This window comes from Mirounga leonina, unplaced genomic scaffold (genome assembly GCF_011800145.1).
Source record: "Mirounga leonina isolate KUSES-001 unplaced genomic scaffold, KU_Mleo_1.0 Mir_84, whole genome shotgun sequence".
Taxonomy (NCBI): domain Eukaryota; kingdom Metazoa; phylum Chordata; class Mammalia; order Carnivora; family Phocidae; genus Mirounga; species Mirounga leonina.
The window spans coordinates 1,198,837-1,216,743 of NW_023270827.1; the positions used below are offsets into that span (position 1 = coordinate 1,198,837).

Here is a 17,907-nt window from a genome sequence, read left to right on the forward strand (position 1 = left end):
TTGTAGCTTTGGAACTGATTTTTGAAGGTTATCTGAAAATTAACCTCACTTTTACAATTATAAAATATAGCTGTTCAAGTCCCCCAGTTCTTGAGTCATATATGAACAATACATTATCAGTTGTTTTATAAAAATTTTGGTTTAATGTACTGCTTCTGATGACCCTTACAATATCTACTCTCCCCCCCCAAATCTATCTTGCTTTTTATTCCTTTAGATTTCTCCTATGATTTAGGAACATTACAGATGTCATTGACCAGTATCTAATTCCAAGAGAGTCTGCTAAATGGCACTGATTTTTTTTTTTTTGCCCCACCTAAGGAAATACTTTAATAATTGTTACCAATACTTAAACTGAAAATACTCTTGTTGATTTCATTTGAGATGTGACAGTTTATAGATCAGAGTCAAGTAAAATTTAATTTTTTTATTTCACCAGCAGTTTGAACTAGAAATTTTGCTGTTTAAATTCTGTGCACTTAAATATCTAAAGTCAGTGTGTGTGTACATATTAACGTAGGAATAATTCTTGGAGAAACCCTTTTTTGTTTAGGACTTACCTTAATCAGAGGAATTGTTAAGCATGTGTAGTAAAAGATTGATTTGGCTTCCTGAATTTATACTCTCCGTGAACTTTGTCACATTAGAGATTTAGGATCAGAAGCCTTATTAAACAATACTTCAGTGTACTGCATAAAAATTCACAATAAGAAATAACTTTTGGGAGACATTTTGTTAGCAGTCTCGATACAAAAAGATGTGACATTCTTGCATTCAGATAGTATTGTTGACCTTAGGTAATTTGAGTTCATTTTTTTTATGCCTGGTCCCTGAAGCAACAGGATAATGATAAGTATGCATCTGATGTTGGTTTTCTTTATATTTTACAGCCTGAGTTCAAACAAAATATATTCTTGAGTGCTAATCACCATAGACCCCTTATCAAGGTCATTTTAACAGCATTGTCCATTTTGTCATCTCAGATGACTTAGTCCATAAAATGAGACTCTACTAAAGGGAAGATGGAAGGGCAAACCATTTATAAAAGTCTAAAGATTTTCTAAGATAGCAAGTACCAGCACTAAAGATGGATTATCTAAGACAGAAAATGTGGCAAATATTCATTCTTTTAGCCATTAGATTGTCTTAATGACCAATAACATCACAGGGTTATGAACCAAATTCTGACCTTAATGTAAGACATAAATCTGTGTTTAATTCAGGATTTGAAGCAAATGAATTTTGTAGTTTTGTACAGATGACAAAAAGTGGGGTGACAAGGAAATTATGTTGGAAAATCAGCTAGTGTAAAGAAAATATATGTACTGGTGTTTGTATTGCCATTGTATTTTCCTTTCATGATTGATCTGTAATTTTTATAGCTCTAATCCTGTAAAGGACCAATCTATGCATACTAATACAAGGTCTACCTCTGAATAAGTATTGGTCATTAAATAAAAGTTTTAATGCTCCTTTGAAGATATTTATTTAAATGTTAAGGGGAAAAAATATGCTTTGGAGTTTTTCCACCCTTCTCCACTTCCCTGTTGTATTGACTACATTTTTTTTTTTTAAGATTTTATTTATTTATTTGACAGAGACAGAGATAGCGAGAGCAGGAACACAAGCAGGGGGAGTGGGAGAGGGAGAAGCAGGCTTCCCGCCGAGCAGGGAGCCCGATGCGGGGCTCGATCCCAGGACCCTGGGATCATGACCTGAGCCGAAGGCAGATGCTTAACGACTGAGCCACCCAGGTGCCCCTGTATTGACTACATTTTACATAATTATTTCAGTTACAGTAAGGATCCTAGACTATTCTCCCAGGTTATTTTACCCATGTTCTCCTATCTCTGTAACAAAAGAGCTTTCCCACAGTTCTTTCTGAAAGCAAGTGATGTAAGACATTATATATATATAATTTCATTTAATGGTCACATCATCCTTGTGGCATAGATAGGTAGGTATAGTAAATTGGTAGATTATTAATACTTATTTTCTGCCTTTACTTACAAAAAAACTTAGACTTAAGGAGTTTAATTAACTTGCCCAAAGAAACATGGCTAATAAAAAAAGTGATGGGATATAGACTCAGGCAGTCTGCTCTGGAGCCTCATACTGGCTATGCTATATTACCTCATAATATGGCAAAGATGTTGAAAATTTGAATATTTGTTTCCCTAACATTGCCTATAAAATTATCCATCTTCAGGAAGACCTAAAATCTTTGGCCTTTAGTCTCCCTTTTTTTATATCAAATCTTGGAAATTTCGACCAAGAATTTTTTAAATCTTACATTAAAAATTTCAGTTCCTCTCTTCAGTCTTTTATCATGAGCTTAAAAGCCCTTCAAAGTGTAGGAAGAAGAGTATCCTTACATGGCATAGTTTTGTGTATTTGCTAAAATATCATTGTTTAGTGTTAAAATTGTAGATTCTAGGTTACTGTGATGATAAATGTAACTTTCAGATAATCATAACGTACAGTTCAGCTATACAGGTGACCCTTGAAGAACACAGGGGTTAGGAATGCCAACCCTCCCCACCCCCAGCCAAAAATCCATGTATAACTTTTGACTCCCCCAAAACTTAACTATTAGCAGCCTACTGTTGACTGGTAGCCCTACTGATAATATAAACAGTCAAATACCACATATTTTGTATGTTATATGTATTATATGCTATATTCTTACAATAAAGTAAGCTAGAAAAAAGAAGATGTTATAGAGAAAATACATTTACAGTACTATATTGTAAAAAAAAAAAACAAAAAAAGAAACTACTTATAGGGGTTCCTGGGTGGTTCAGTCAGTTAAGCCTCCAACTCTTGGTTTCAGCTCAGGTCATGATCTCAGGGTCATGAGATCAAGCCCCGTATTGGGCGCCGCACCAAGCATGGAGTCGGCTTGAGATTCTCTCTCTCCGTCTCCCTCTGCCCCTCCCCCTGCTTGCTCTCTAAATCTCTCTCTCTCTCTCTCTCTCAAATAAATAAATACAAAAAATCAGGGCGCCTGGGTGGCTCAGTCGTTGGGCGCCTGCCTTTGGCTCAGGTCATGATCTCAGGGTCCTGGGATTGAGCCCCGCATCAGGCTCCCTGCTCCGCAGGAAGCCTGCTTCTCCCTCTCCCACTCCTCCTGCTTGTGTTCCCTCTCTCGCTGTGTCTCTCTCTGTCAAATAAATAAATAAAATCTTTAATAAATAAATAAATACATACATACATACATACATACATACAAAAAATCTTTTTTAAAAAATCTACTTATAAGTGGTCCCGCGCAGTTCAAACATGTGTTGTTCAAGAGTCAACTGTATTCTCTTGGTATGTTGTACCCAAGTGACTGTCTCTAAGCAAATCCTAGAGTAATAATACAGTTTCTTCAGAGTGCCATTTGGTAGATAATTGAGTTAAAGAACACATATTTTGGGGCGCCTGGGTGGCTCAGTCATTAGGTGTCTGCCTTCGGCTCAGGTCATGATCCCAGGGTCCTGGGATCGAGCCCTGCATAGGGCTCCCTGCTTGGCGGGAAGCCTGCTTCTCCCTCTCCCACTCCCCCTGCTGTGTTCCCTCTCTCACTGTGTCTCTCTGTCAAATAAATGAATAAAATCTATTAAAAAAATACATATTTTAACATGGTACTTGACAATTAAACAATTAAAAGTAAACTCATTTTGTTGGTTGTCCATTTCCTAAGGCCTTTATAACTTTGTCCTAGGAAGTTAAAAGTTACTACAGATAAAATAGGTTGAATGTGGTGATTGGTGCAAAGGAAAAGGACCAGTCCACTTTTACAGTTCTGTAACTAAGACTGGTGTTAATTTTAGAGTGCCTATTAATTTTCTGTGGCTTTCCATGTAAAATGAAAATTGAGGAAGTTTTAGCTCTAGTATTTCCATGGTAAGAAGGAATATAATGTCTTGCATTTGGACTGGATTCAGGGCCTGGTAGGAATAACTTCTGCATATATGCAATGTTCAGTCAGATAACTTCTGTGTGGTAGTGTTTATGCTTTAACTGCTATGAAATTGTCAATGATTGTAATCAGACATGATCCCAGAGCTGCCTTTTTCCTTTTAGTAAAGGACAGTAGATCTTTTCTCTGAGGTTCATTTTGTCAGCTTGTGAACTTTCAGAAGGGAAACATAGTAGAAGGTTAAGGAACCACAGAACCAGTTTCGCCCAGCGATTGTCCAGCTCTAAATCCATGGAGTACTGTGAGTTGTAAAGGGATTCCTTGGTGCCACTGCAGGAGAATTGGAAAGATGAGTGGGCAGGATTATCATCTCCATATCCCACTGAACAAAGGGAACTTTTATCTCTTTTGTATTGGACTCCCAAGACATATTTGAAGAATTTAAAAACTGCGGATCGAGACTCACTCCTTTAAGAAAAACGAAGCCAATTAAGTGATTTGTCTGAAGGCTGCACAGCTAGGAACTAGGGGACTGGCAGTGCTGAGACTAGAATATATATTATCTGACTCAGTCTGAAGTTATGCCCACCATTCTATGATATAACAAGAGGTTTTTTTGTAAGCTTAAAGTTTTTTCATAGTTGACACTTTAATTTTTTTTATCATCTATGTGTTATAATTAGGAATAATTACATATGCTAATGCTTTAAATACAATTTGTGCCAGTAGATTTACTCTGTAGTCTTGTTTGTAAGCTAGGCATGATTTTCAGAGTTAAAAAGCAATTTACTTAGAAAATGCAGGGTAATCTTCCTGTTGTTTCTTAGATTGGAGAGTTTTCACAGTAAAAACAGGAACTTTCAGTGAAGAGGATAAATCAGTGGTTAAGAGACAGCTATCTTTAAGTTGTTTTAGTTCTTTTTCTGTGTTAGTTTTGTGATGATTATAACCCTACTTTGTTATGATTCAATCTTAAAATATTTATAAAAGATTGGGGATCTTCAAATAGATTCTGATTTTCAAAATAGACTTTTCTAAAGTTATATCGAGTGAGGAGATTTGTTTTTAAAAGTGCATTTTACCATTTTGGGGGGAATGTGTATGTGCATCTTGTTGGTAACTTGGAAATTGTCTTCTGTGTTAACTAAGGAAAATGAGCGTGCAGTACATGTCTTGGGATTCATAGTTCGAGGTGGACACTAGGCAGAATGTGAATGATGCTTGTTGTACCTAGTGTTGGTTCTTTTGCGGTTCCTGAATGTTAAGCTGTTTGCTGTTTCTTTCGTCATTTTAGAAGGGCGTTATTCCCAAATATTCCAGTTTTGATTTGCACTAGAATAAAGTATTTATTTCCTTAAAGATTTAACAGAGGCTTTGGATGAAGATGCAGACCCCACAAAATCTGCACTGTCTGCAGTTGCATCTCTGGCAGCTGCGTGGCCGCAGTTGCACCAGGGTATGTGTGGGTTTTATTTTGGTTTTGTTTGGCTTTTTATTTTTAATTTTACAAAGGTACATTTTACATTGCTGAGGATTTATGGCTTATATTCTAAATGACAATTTCATTTCTTAACAACTATAGGCTGCAGTTTGAAAAGCTTGGATCTTGATAGCTGCACTCTTTCTGAAATCCTCAGACTGCACATCTTAGCTTCAGGTGCTGATGTCACATCAGCAAATGCAAAGTACAGATATCAGAAGCGAGGAGGATTTGACGCTACGGATGACGCCTGTATGGAGCTTCGTCTGAGCAATCCCAGTCTAGTGAAGAAACTGGCAAGCACTTCAGTGTATGATTTGACACCAGGTAAGCTTTGCAAGTTGGAAAGTGGGAATAACCTGCCCACTTCCTCCCCTCTTCTGTCTCTTGAGCCCAGAAAACTAGGTCCTGACGAGAAATTTTGGATGATAGCAGTGTTAAAAGAGAAGGAGAACCGTCCTTAAAAAAATTGTTGGAATACAAATAGTGACCCAAATGGAGACTACTGTTGTTATTCATATTAGCTCTGTTTCTGATTTTCTTTTCTTTTTCAACTGGATTTTCTATTACTTTAAAATTCTGTGGTTAATCTACTAAATTTAGAAGGATAAGTGAGAATTAGCTAGCTTTCTTATTCATCAGTGTATCAGAAATCTAAGCTGTAGCTGCTAAATTCTAACATATGCTTAAATAGTGTTTGAGGTATGAGAAATGGTATATAAAGTTAAGATGGAGTTACTTTTCACTTCCTTTTTTAAATAAAAAATTACAATGCACAAATACGTAGAGCTTACTTTAATATGCTTGTTTAAGAGCACGTATAATAAAAGTAGAGTGCCTTCATTCCAACATTCACAGTTTTTATAATTTATAGTACTGTTTTTGTGCAGTATTTTCAGAGTAGTGATTTGCCTCTTGCCATTTTTTTAATTCATATGGTAATAATTTCGTTTTTATTTGAACTTCCTAAGTGAGCCTAAAAATTAAAACTTGAAAAGAATTCTTTGTCATTAGAAAATTTTTCATGTCGGGGCGCCTGGGTGGCTCAGTTGGTTAAGCGACTGCCTTCGGCCCAGGTCATAATCCTGGAGTCCCAGGATCGAGTCCCGCATCGGGCTCCCTGCTCGGCAGGGAGTCTGCTTCTCCCTCTGACCCTCCTGCCTCTCAAGCTCTCTGTCTCTCATTCTCTCTCTCTCAAATAAATAAATAAAATCTTTAAAAAAAAATTTTTTTTTCATGTCTATTTAACTGGTCTATATGGTGGTTATTTGTATTTGCAATGCCTATATGTCACATATCTGTTAATTTGGATTCAGAGGTGCTTCTTTCTGAAGACATGCCATTGGCATGTTTGATCTTGAGACTTTTACCTATTCTTTATTAAGCATTTTCACATTGAGCCACAAATTAAGATTTTTCAAACAACTCCTTTTTGTCATTGATGATACAGAAGTTATTTACCAATTTTTGACAGGAGAAAAAATGAAGATACTTCATGCTCTCTGTGGGAAACTCCTGACCCTAGTTTCTACTAGGGATTTCATTGAAGATTACGTTGATATATTACGACAGGCAAAGCAGGAGTTCCGGGAGTTAAAAGCAGAACAACATCGGAAAGAGAGGGAAGAAGCAGCTGCTAGGTAAGAGATAATTATAGGCAGTTGTGCTAATGAAGGCTGTTTATTTCTTTGCATCTAAAACGATATTTCACATTGGGCTGTAATGTGATACTGGCTCACACTGATGTTTGATGGCTTAACTAAGAGGTTATGAATAAATTGCTACATTATAACTTGTAGTAACATTTAGAGCACTTTCCATAGTTTTATGATTAAAGCAATATGCCAGAAGTTTAAAGCATCTTCCATCAAGTAGACTATAATATTTTATGTTAACTTTCAGAATTCGTAAAAGGAAGGAAGAAAAACTGAAGGAACAAGAACAAAAAATGAAAGAGAAACAAGAGAAACTGAAGGAAGAGGAGCAGAGAAATTCAGCTGCAGATACATCTGTTGGGTATGGTTTGAATTACAGTGCTCATTGGGCTTTACATAAAGAATAAAAATTAGCACCTTAAACTCTAAAATGCTTTTCAAAAGTTTTAAAAACTAGTTTTCTAGTTTTTTTTATTTATAGGTACATAATAATTACACCAGTGGGCCTATGAAATTTACATATATACAGTTCTCAAGTATACATGTGTTATGTTAAAAAATACTTTCAGGGAATCTAGAATTCATTTTCTCATAGAATTAATGTTGTAACCTTTCAATAGGCTATTTTTAACCAGTAATACATTCCTAGCATTAATAGTGGTATCTCTCCCCTCTACCACCACCACCACCATCAGAGTTGTACACTGTTTTCACAAAGCTCCTCTGAGTTTGAGGAATAGGGATGAAATTGGAGGTCTTAATAGATGGCATTGGGAGAAGGTGGAAGCACCTTAAGTAATTTAGTGACTGAAGTACTCTGTTGCATTTGAAAATATTTGGGATGAAAATTGGCTATGAAGACAAGTGGGAATTTTTGCATATTGTAGATGGCAAAGCATATTCAAATTTTGCAGAAATAATTTTTTTATGAAATCTGCAAAGGAAGGTACTAAAAATCTCAGTATTCTGAAATTCGTATACTGACTTTTAGTTATACTTGCATATAAAAATACCTATTAGTCTTAAGGCCATAGGTCACAAACTTGTAACAGCTGTTATTTTATATGGCCATCAACAATATTTTAAGAAATGGAATTTGGATAGCTTGGGAAAGTTAATCTGATACCTAAAGCATAAGCAATCAAAGAAAAAAATAGATAATTGGAATTCTTCAAAATTAAAAACTTTTGTGCTTTGAAGAACACTGTCAAGAAAGTAAAAAGACAACCCAGTGAATGGGAAAAAATATTTGCAAATCTTGTATCTAATGGTTTAATATGCAGAATATATAAAGAACTCATATAACTCAACAATAAAAGAACAACCCAATTAAAAAATGGGCAAAGGATTTTAATAGGCATTACTCCAAAGAAAATAGATATACAAGAAGCACATGAAAAGACACTCAACATCATTAGTAGTTAGGAAAATGCACATCGAAATCATGAGATATTACTTCACATTCGCTAGGATGGCTATAATCCAATTAAGGGACAATAAGAAGTGTTGGTGAGAATCTGGAGAAACTGGAACTCTCATGTATTGCAAGTGGAGATGTAAAATGGTGCAGCTGCTTTGGATAAGTTTGGCAGTCTCTTAGACAATTAAACCCTTTGTTACCGTGTGATCCAGCAATTCCCCTCCTAGGTATATACTGAAGAGAATTAAGAGCATATGTTCAGGGACGCCTGGGTGGCTCAGTCATTAAGCATCTGCCTTCAGCTCAGGTCATGATCCCAGGGTCCTGGGATCGAGTCCCATATCGGGCTCCTTGCTCAGTGAGGAGCCTGCTTCTCCCTCTCCCTCTGCTGCTCCCCCTGCTTGTGCTTTCTCTCTCTCTGACAAATAAATAAATAAAAATCTTTAAAAAAAAAAAAAAAAGAGCATATGTTCACCCAAAAATGTATATACAAAAGTTCATAGCATCATTATTCTTAATAGCCAAAAAAAAAAAAAAAAAAAAGATAATAACCCAAATGTCCATCAGTTGATGAATGGAGAAACAAAACGATGTATTTCTTTGGTGGTATATCCATACAACACAATGTTGTTCAGCAATAAAAAGGAATAGAATTCTGAAACATGCTACAATGTGGATAAACTTTGAAAACATTATTATGCTGAGTAAAAGAAGCCAGTCACAAAAGACCATGTATTGTATGATTCCATTTATATAAAAAGTCCCAAATGGGCAAATCCACAGCAAAAAGTAGATAAGTGGTTAGCAGGGCAGTGGGGAAAAGGAAATGGAAAGTGACTTACTAATGGCTACGGGGTTTTTCTTTTGGGATGATGAAACTGTTCTGGAATTAGATAGGGGTAATGACTGCACAACCTTGTGAATATACTAAAAACCACTGAATTTGTACACTTTAAAATGGTGATTTTAGGATATGTGAGTTATAGCTCAATTTTCTTTTTACACCTTATAAATCTTTTCCAGTTCTATTGAAATATAATTGACTTCTAACACTGTATTAATCGTTTAGGGTGTACAACATAATGATTTGATATATGCATATGTTATGAAATAATTACAGTAAGTTTAGTTGCTATTCATTACCTCCTACAGTTACAGATTTTTTCCTTGTGATCTCTTAATTTTGAAAAAAGGAAAAATAAGCATGTTATAGATTCTCCCATTTCATATTTTTTTTATCCTCATCTAACCTCACTCATAAATTATCTCTCCGGCTCCTAAACACATTTGAGTTTGCAAACCTCTGTTTGGATAAAGAACATAAATGGTGGAACTTATTTCAAGGTTAATTTGGACAGTATAATGAATTAGATAAAATATCCATCTTGTGTTCATTCAGCCTACTTACTATATCTGAAATTCACCTACTCTCCTCAACTATTTGTTTACTTTCTACTCTGAGCCAACCATCACCTCCCAGCCAGCTACCTGGACTATTATAGTGGCCTCTTGTCTCCCCTCATCTACTTTCTCTCCCAGATCATTTTCCACATAGCAACCAAAGTGCTTTCTAATCCTATCATTTCCCTTTTCTAAACTCTTCTATTTTTTCCCATTGCTTTTTGAATAACGCCCTACAAAGCCCTAGTATGATCTAACCCTGCCTTTTTCTCATCCATATCTTGGGTTACTTCTTTTTGTTTTATATTTTTCTCAAAATGATAAGCTCCTTCCTTTTCTCTTCAGCTCAGAGCCTTTGCACATGTTACCCCCTCTGCTAGAAAGGAGATTTCTTCTCACCTGCCACCTTACCCCTCCCCAGTCTCCCCAGTCTCACAGTTTAAATGTCACTCCTTCAAGCAAGGTTTTCTTGATCCTTGAGACTAGATTTGGTTCTTCTTGAAATGCTTTCATAGCAACTTGAACTTCTAATTTTTTAAGTTATTACATACTTTAATTTTATAATTGTGTTATTACCTGTTTTCTCTGTGACAATATAAGCTCTCTGTCATCTTGTCCACTACTTCCTAAACGTAATGGCTAGCGCTTCATAGGCAGGCAATAAATATCTCATGGATGGAATTATATATTCATTAATGAAAATAATCTTTGTTTTTTTCCTGAAGGGAGGAAGAAAGAGAAGATTTTGATACTAGCACTGAGAGCAAAGAAACAGAGCAAAAGGAACTTGATCAAGATACAGTCACTGAAGATGAAGATGACCCAGGATCACATAAAAGAGGCAGAAGGGGTAATACAGAAATTTCTTAAGGGCATGCCTGCTTGTTTTTAATTAATAAGGCACTTTATAATTCAGCTATCCTGAAATATATATTAGGTTACTTCATTTGTGATTCCAAGGTGTGTTTGTTTTTTACTTTTATTTTTTTTAAGATTTTATTTATTTATGTGAGAGAGAGAATGAGAGAGAGAGAGCATGGCTGGGGGGTCAGAGGGAGAAGCAGACTCCCCGCCGAGCAGGGAGCCCGATGCGGGACTCGATCCTGGGACTCGAGGATCATGACCTGAGCCGAAGGCAGTTGCCCAACCAACTGAGCCACCCAGGCACCCAGTGTGTTTGTTTTTTAAATACGTAACTCGTAGCTGCGATAAGTTTTTTAAATGGTGACCATTTTGTTAAAAAATGCTGTTAGAAGTTACATTCAGTCTTTATTCTCATGTCAGTTATACTTGAGGGAGGAGCAACAATATTCATATTTTTATAGGTCAGTTTCTCATAATTTCAACTTTTGATTGGGAAGTTTCGTTGAGTTTTTGTATTTACTATTTTATATTAGGCCAAATAGAAATTTTTACTGTATAGCATACTCAACATGCATTAAATGCCTTTTAGATGCAAGAAATACAAAGGTCAGTAATGCTTATAATTGGGACCATATGGCTGAAAATGGAAATCAACTACCTTAGAATAATGAGTTGCTGGATCAAAGGGAATATATTTTTTGAAAGTTATTGATACAAATTACTTCTGAAGATCTTTAACCATCTTCATTTGACAACTATTGAAGGAGATTTTCAACTTTATTCTGTGCCTGTAATTTCGATAGTATCTTTTTTTTCCTACATTATTTGCTAAATAGTTATTATAAGTAGACAGAAAATTTTCTGTATTTCTGTATTTTGGAGGCTACATTTTCTGATTATAATGCAATTGATTTAGAAATCCAAACCAAAAGACCTCATTTGATTAGAGTTTTAAGACACACTTCTTCTAAGTAGTAGGTCAAAGTAGAAACCATAAATGGAAACGAGAAAATATTTAAAACTATACTGACAAAAAAACTAATCATAGTATACATTAACACTTGTTGGATACAGTCCCTCAACTCAGAGGAAAATTTCTAGTTTTAACACATATTAGGAAAGAAGAAAAGCAAATTGAGCTAGGCATTCATTTAAGAAGTTAGAGGTAGAAAACAGAATAATCCCTCCAGATAAAAGGAAACAATAGATACAAGCGGAAATTAATAGAAAGTAATAGAAGAGGACAACAAAGCCAAAACTTTATTCCTTGAAAAAGATACAAACTAGACAAACCTTTCTTGAAATTGATTTGTAGGCAGGGGGAGGGGAGTCACAATAAGGTTAAGACTCAAAAGGAAAGCAACATAACTACAGATAAAGTAGAAATTTAAAGATAAGGGGATAGCATATACAGTTTTATGGCAATTACTTTGAAAGTGGAGGCAAAAATAAACAAAATCCTAGAAAAATGCACATTATAAAAATGGATTCATGAGAAAATTTAAAATGTGAACGGTTCTAAACCATTAGATCTTGAGTCAGTGTTAAAAGTCTTTCTACAAGGGCGCCTGGGTGGCTCAGTCAGCTAAGTGTCCAACTCTTGGTTTTGGCTCAGGTCATGATCTCAGGGTCATGAGATCGAGCCCTGTGTTGGGCTCTACGCTGGGCGTGGAGCCTGCTTAAGATTCTCTCCCTCTCCCTCTGCCCCTTCCCTGCTCTGCTCCCCCATTCTCTCTCTCTCTCTGAATTAAAAAAAAAAAAAATTCTTCCTACAAAGAAAACTTTAGTTCTAGACAACTTTATAGGTGAATTTTCCCAAATTTTAAAGCAGCAGATAATTCTAATCTTCTATAGACCCTTTCAAGAGGAAGAAATAGAAGAAATAACTCCTCAGCCATCTAAGCAATCTGACAGTGTTTGAAACGGGACAAGTTTAATTCTTCAACACATCATAAAAGGCCAGGCAGGGCACCAGGAATCCAGGCCCTTTCTGTCTTGTTTGTGCTGCCATCCTTAGGGTTTTGCTGCCATCCTCATGTTCCAAAATGATTTATCCCCATGGCTCCATTCTGGCTAGTTGAAAGAAGGAAAATAGAAAGAGGTACAACCCAGACGTTACATATAATGCTTCTACTCCCATCTCTTTGATCAGAAGTTTCTCATGTAGCCATACCTCCTGGGGAAACATTTCCTGCTGGGAAATGTCCTTCTTTTGAATTGCTAGGTACCCAACTAAGCATTAGGGGTTCTGTTACCTTAAATCAGTGGTCAGTAAACTATAACCCATTGGCCAAATCTGCCCTGCCTGTTTTTATATAATCCAGTTAAACTGGTTTTTACATTTTTACGTTTTTAAATAGTTGGGGGAAAAAGAATGATATTTTGTAATATGAAAATTATATGAAATTCAGATTTCAGTGACCATAGTTTTAATTGAACCCAGCCATGCTTGTTCATTTACATATTGTCTATGGCTGCCTTCATGCTAGAGTGGCCCAGTTGAGCAGCTGTGACAGAAACCATATGGCCCCCAAAGCCTAAAAATATTTACTAGCTAGCCCTTTATAAAAGTTAGTTTGCTGACTCCTGCCTCTGGACTGAACATATGTTGCAGAAGGACAGATTCTGCCTCACTCTGCAATAGAGATTGCAGTTTTTTGTGTGTCCCTTGTATTTAAGTGTACCAGTTTCTTACCAGCGTAGTGTATTAGTCTATTCAGGCTGCCATAAAAAAATACCGCAGACTGGGGGGCTTAAACAACAGAAATGTTTTCTCGCAGTTCTGGAGGCTGGAAGTCCAAGATCAAGGTACCAGCAGGGTTGATTTCTGGTGAGGCCTCAGCTTGCTGTAGCACCTTCTCGCTGTGTCCTCACACAGCCTTTCCTCTGTGCCCACAGGTGAAGAGAGTGAGCACCCTGGTCTCTTTACTCTTCTTAAAAGGACACCGGTCCTGAATTAGGGTCCCACTCTTTGAGCTCATTTAACCTTAATTACTTCCTTAAGGGCCCTGTCTCCAAGTATGTCACACTGGGGTTTAGGATTTCAACCTATGAATTTTGGGGGCATTCAGTTTGGTACGTAAGACATAGTAACTTGGGATATTTTTGGATATTTTTCTGATGAAAATTTAAAATATGATGGTGATGATCAAATGTTTAAACTATAGGGAAAAGGGAACAAAATGGATTTAAAGAATTTACAAGACGAGAAGAGGTCAACTGTGTAACAAGAGAGCCTCTTACTGCTGATGAGGAAGAAGCTTTAAAACAGGAACATCAACAGAAAGAGAAAGAGCTCTTAGAAAAAATCCAAAGTGCCATAGCATGTACCAATATCTTTCCCTTGGGCCGAGACCGCATGTATAGGCGATATTGGATTTTCCCTTCTATTCCTGGATTATTTATTGAAGAGGATTATTCCGGTCTTACTGAAGACATGCTGTTGCCTAGACCTTCATCATTTCAGAATAGTGTACAGTCTCAAGATCCTCAGGTATCCACTAAAACTGGAGAGTCTTTGACGTCTGAATCTACCTCCAACATTGACCAAGGTCCATGTGATGATTCCCTGCAGCTGCCAAAACCAGTGCATAAGCCAAATCGGTGGTGCTTTTACAGTTCTTGTGAACAGCTAGACCAGCTGATCGAAGCTCTTAATTCTAGAGGACACAGAGAAAGTGCCTTAAAAGAAACTTTGTTGCAAGAGAAGAGCAGAATATGTGCACAGCTAGCCCATTTTTCTGAAGAGAAATTTCATTTTTCAGGTAAATTTTCATTGAAAACTGTTTCTTTTCTTTTGCTCTCCCCATAATCTCTGGTTCAGGTTTAAACATTTGTCAAACTTTTAGAACTATATTTAAAACACCTTCTCTTTCATTTGGACGGTGTTCTCAGTTTGCAAGTTAGAGAATGTTTACCAGTTAGAGAAACAAGTTTCTCTCTAGGATTTCACTGGGTTCCATTTGGATTATGAGGAATGCAATGTGCGAAGATCCATACTCTTCCTGCTCTCATTCCCCGATCAGTAGACTCAATACCCAAGGCACTAAGGTTAACATTAGTTTTAGACATTCGACATGATAGTGAGAGTTCAGTCACTAGAGGTTAGGGTCCAGGGACAGGTTCCCTTAGTGATCACTTCTTTGGAGATTGGCTGCAAGGGCAGATCAGGTAGCCACATCTCCTATATGATGGCTGGTTCATTGATAACAGATAAGAGAAAGCAGTAAGGCGTTTTGGGGTTTAAGTTTTCATTATTACTAAAGATTCTCTAGGTAAAGAACTCTTAAATTTAGCGGCATATTGTCATGACTACTTCAGGATTAAAGTACTTAAGGATTAAAAACTGTAGATCACAATTCTTTATTTAACAGCTTTATTGAGATTTAGTTCATACACCATACAATTCACTCGTTTGAAGTGTACAATTAAGTGGTTTTCATTATATTCATAGATGTGCAGCCATCACACTGTCAATTTTAGAACATTTTTATCACCTCAAAAAGAAACCCCAAATTTGTTTTCTGTCTCTCTAAATTTCTTTGTCTGACCATTCTATATGAATGTGATCGTATACTATATGGTCTTTTGTGACTGGCTTTCACTTAGCATAATGTTTTCAAGGTGCATCCAAGTTATAGCACATATCAGTACTTCATACCTTTTTATAACCAAATAATGTTCCATTATATAGATATATAACACATTTTATTTAATCATATGTTAGTTGATGGGTGTTTCTGTTGTTTCCATATTTTGGCATTATGAACAATGCTGCTGTAAACATTTGCGTACAGGTTTTTGTCTCAACATAAGTCTTCATTTCTCTTGTGTGTATACCTAAGAGTGAAATTATTGGGTCATATGATAATTCTGTGTAATCATTTGAGGAACTGCCATAATGTTTTCCAAAGCAGCTGCACCATTCTGTATTCCTGCCAATAGTGTATGAGGGTTAAAATTTTTCCACGTCCTTGGCAACACTTATTGTCTGACTTTTAGATTCTAGCCATTGTAGAGGTATGAAGTGGTACTTTATTGTGGTTTTGATGTGAATTTCCCTAATGACTAGTAGTGTTGAGCGACTTCTCATGGTCTTACTGGCCATGTGTATGTCTTAAAGAAAAGTCTATTCATATCCATTCATTGACCATTCTTCTTATTGGAATGTCTTTTTATTGAGTTGTAAGAGTTCTTCAAATATTCTAGACACAAGGTCCTTATCAGATACCTGATGTGCAAACATTTCCACCCCCTTGTTTTTTGCACTTGAGGATTTACTAAGTGTTTTTGTTTGTTATCTCACAATCATAACCATCACATTGGGGAAATTATATTTTTTAGTAAGAAAATCATAATAAAGGTATTGATAACTATTTCAGACAAACCTCAAACTGATAGCAAACCTACATATAGTCGGGGAAGATCTTCCACTGCATGTGATTCAGCTCAGATGTCTGCAGAAAGACAGCTTGAATTGAGGCTGAGAGATTTTCTTTTGGATATTGAAGACAGAATCTACCAGGGAACATTAGGGGCAATCAAGGTTTGTACCTCTTCCCATTTTTAGTTTACCTAATCACCAAAGTTTTGGTCATATTTGTTAATTTATTTGGTATAGGCAAGGCATGTGTGTTTTGAGTAAATACATGGGAGTGATATATTTTTTATGAAAACTAAGTTTGTTCCCCTGTATCAAAATATTTATATATGGATAGAGATCTTTCTTAAATATACTATATGGCTATCTGCTTTCTTAAACAGAATTTAATGAACATAATTGACCTTTTTAATACTAATTTTTAGTAATTTTTAAATATCTGTTTTATGGTATTTTCATCTGAGATGTTAAAATGTGTAAGGATATTTTCTTCTTCCTTGACTAGCTCCTGCCTGCTCTGCTGAGTCTGGTTTGTTTATTGGTTTCTTTGTTACCTTTTTAAAATCTGTAAGTAATTCATGCTTGATATGTGTGTTCTGTTCATTCCTTTGCTATCATCTGTCACTTTTTTGCTACTATCAGGTGACCAATCTTAGAATTGCTTATGATTTCCCTATATAGAGAGTGAGGTACTAAAGCTTCCATCTATGAATGATACAAATTTCATTTTGGCCACTTAGTAACCTTATTTTTAGATCCCTTTTTGATTCACAATCTGTTATAGAATATTCATGAATTTTTCATATGTACATTGAATCTCATTCTTCTTAGGAACAACATATGCCATTTTTCCATGTTGGTAAATTTGGGTTTTGTTACAGGTTACAGATCGGCACATCTGGAGATCAGCATTAGAGAGTGGACGGTATGAGCTGTTAAGTGAGGAAAACAAGGAAAATGGGATCATTAAGACTGTGAATGAAGATGTAGAAGAGATGGAAATTGATGAGCAAGCAAAGGTCATAGTAAAAGACAGGTACAAAAAGGATTTTTCTAAAGTAACTGTCACTTTTCCTTGCCACTTCAACTGTATGGTTCTTTTTAGTAAATGTTTCTTTTTCTTTAAAAAACTGTTTTAAAATCTTATCATGAGGACTTTTAATACTTGTAACCACTGAAATGATCATTTTCCTCAACCTCAGGCCCTCTTTTACTCTACTTTGTGCTAATGCAGCCAAAAGACAGCTAGTTAGAGTAATGATAATTTCTCAAGTTTAAAAAAAAAAGTCTTTGAACTTAAGGTTTTAAAGTAACTTTATATACTACCCATTTTTCTTTTCTGTAGGAAAACTTAGTAAATTGTGGTAGGCTTAAATATTATTTGAATTATTAATCAGAACCTACATCTGTATATCTATAGATAGATACTTTGACTTTCAGAGTTATTTTTGGGTAACTTCCCTTAAGGAGTTTATTATCTAGAAGGAAAGGAGATACGATACTGGGAAGGAAGACATAGTACTGAAGGCTTTGAGCAAATAGGTTTGTACATTTAAATGATCATTTTAGCTGCAATACAGAGATTTATTGCAAAGGGAATAAGACTGGAGGCTAAGAAACTACTTAGGAGGTAGCTATCAGTGTCCTAGCCAGTAAAAGTTGAAGCAAGAGAAAAAGAGAGAGAGGTAAGCTGCCTGGGATACTTATCATTAAGGCCCATCACTGGGTCATCTACCTAAAACCTTTCCCCTAAGCCTTGTCTCATCTACCTTCCCTCCAACTATTTGCCTTTCTGACCTC

General features: G+C 36.0%; 1 protein-coding gene across 1 annotated transcript in view; it reads left to right on the forward strand.

The window, feature by feature from the left end:
* LOC118002893 (bromodomain adjacent to zinc finger domain protein 1A-like) overlaps window positions 1-17,907 on the forward strand; it is a 91,795-nt gene that overhangs the window by 58,091 nt on the left and 15,797 nt on the right. The window contains exons 13-20 of the mRNA XM_034993505.1: window positions 5,268-5,363; window positions 5,490-5,714; window positions 6,862-7,027; window positions 7,290-7,403; window positions 10,589-10,713; window positions 13,895-14,491; window positions 16,109-16,272; window positions 16,989-17,143. Coding sequence (XP_034849396.1) covers window positions 5,268-5,363; window positions 5,490-5,714; window positions 6,862-7,027; window positions 7,290-7,403; window positions 10,589-10,713; window positions 13,895-14,491; window positions 16,109-16,272; window positions 16,989-17,143 — 1,642 coding nt within the window. The remainder of the gene's footprint in view (window positions 1-5,267; window positions 5,364-5,489; window positions 5,715-6,861; window positions 7,028-7,289; window positions 7,404-10,588; window positions 10,714-13,894; window positions 14,492-16,108; window positions 16,273-16,988; window positions 17,144-17,907) is intronic.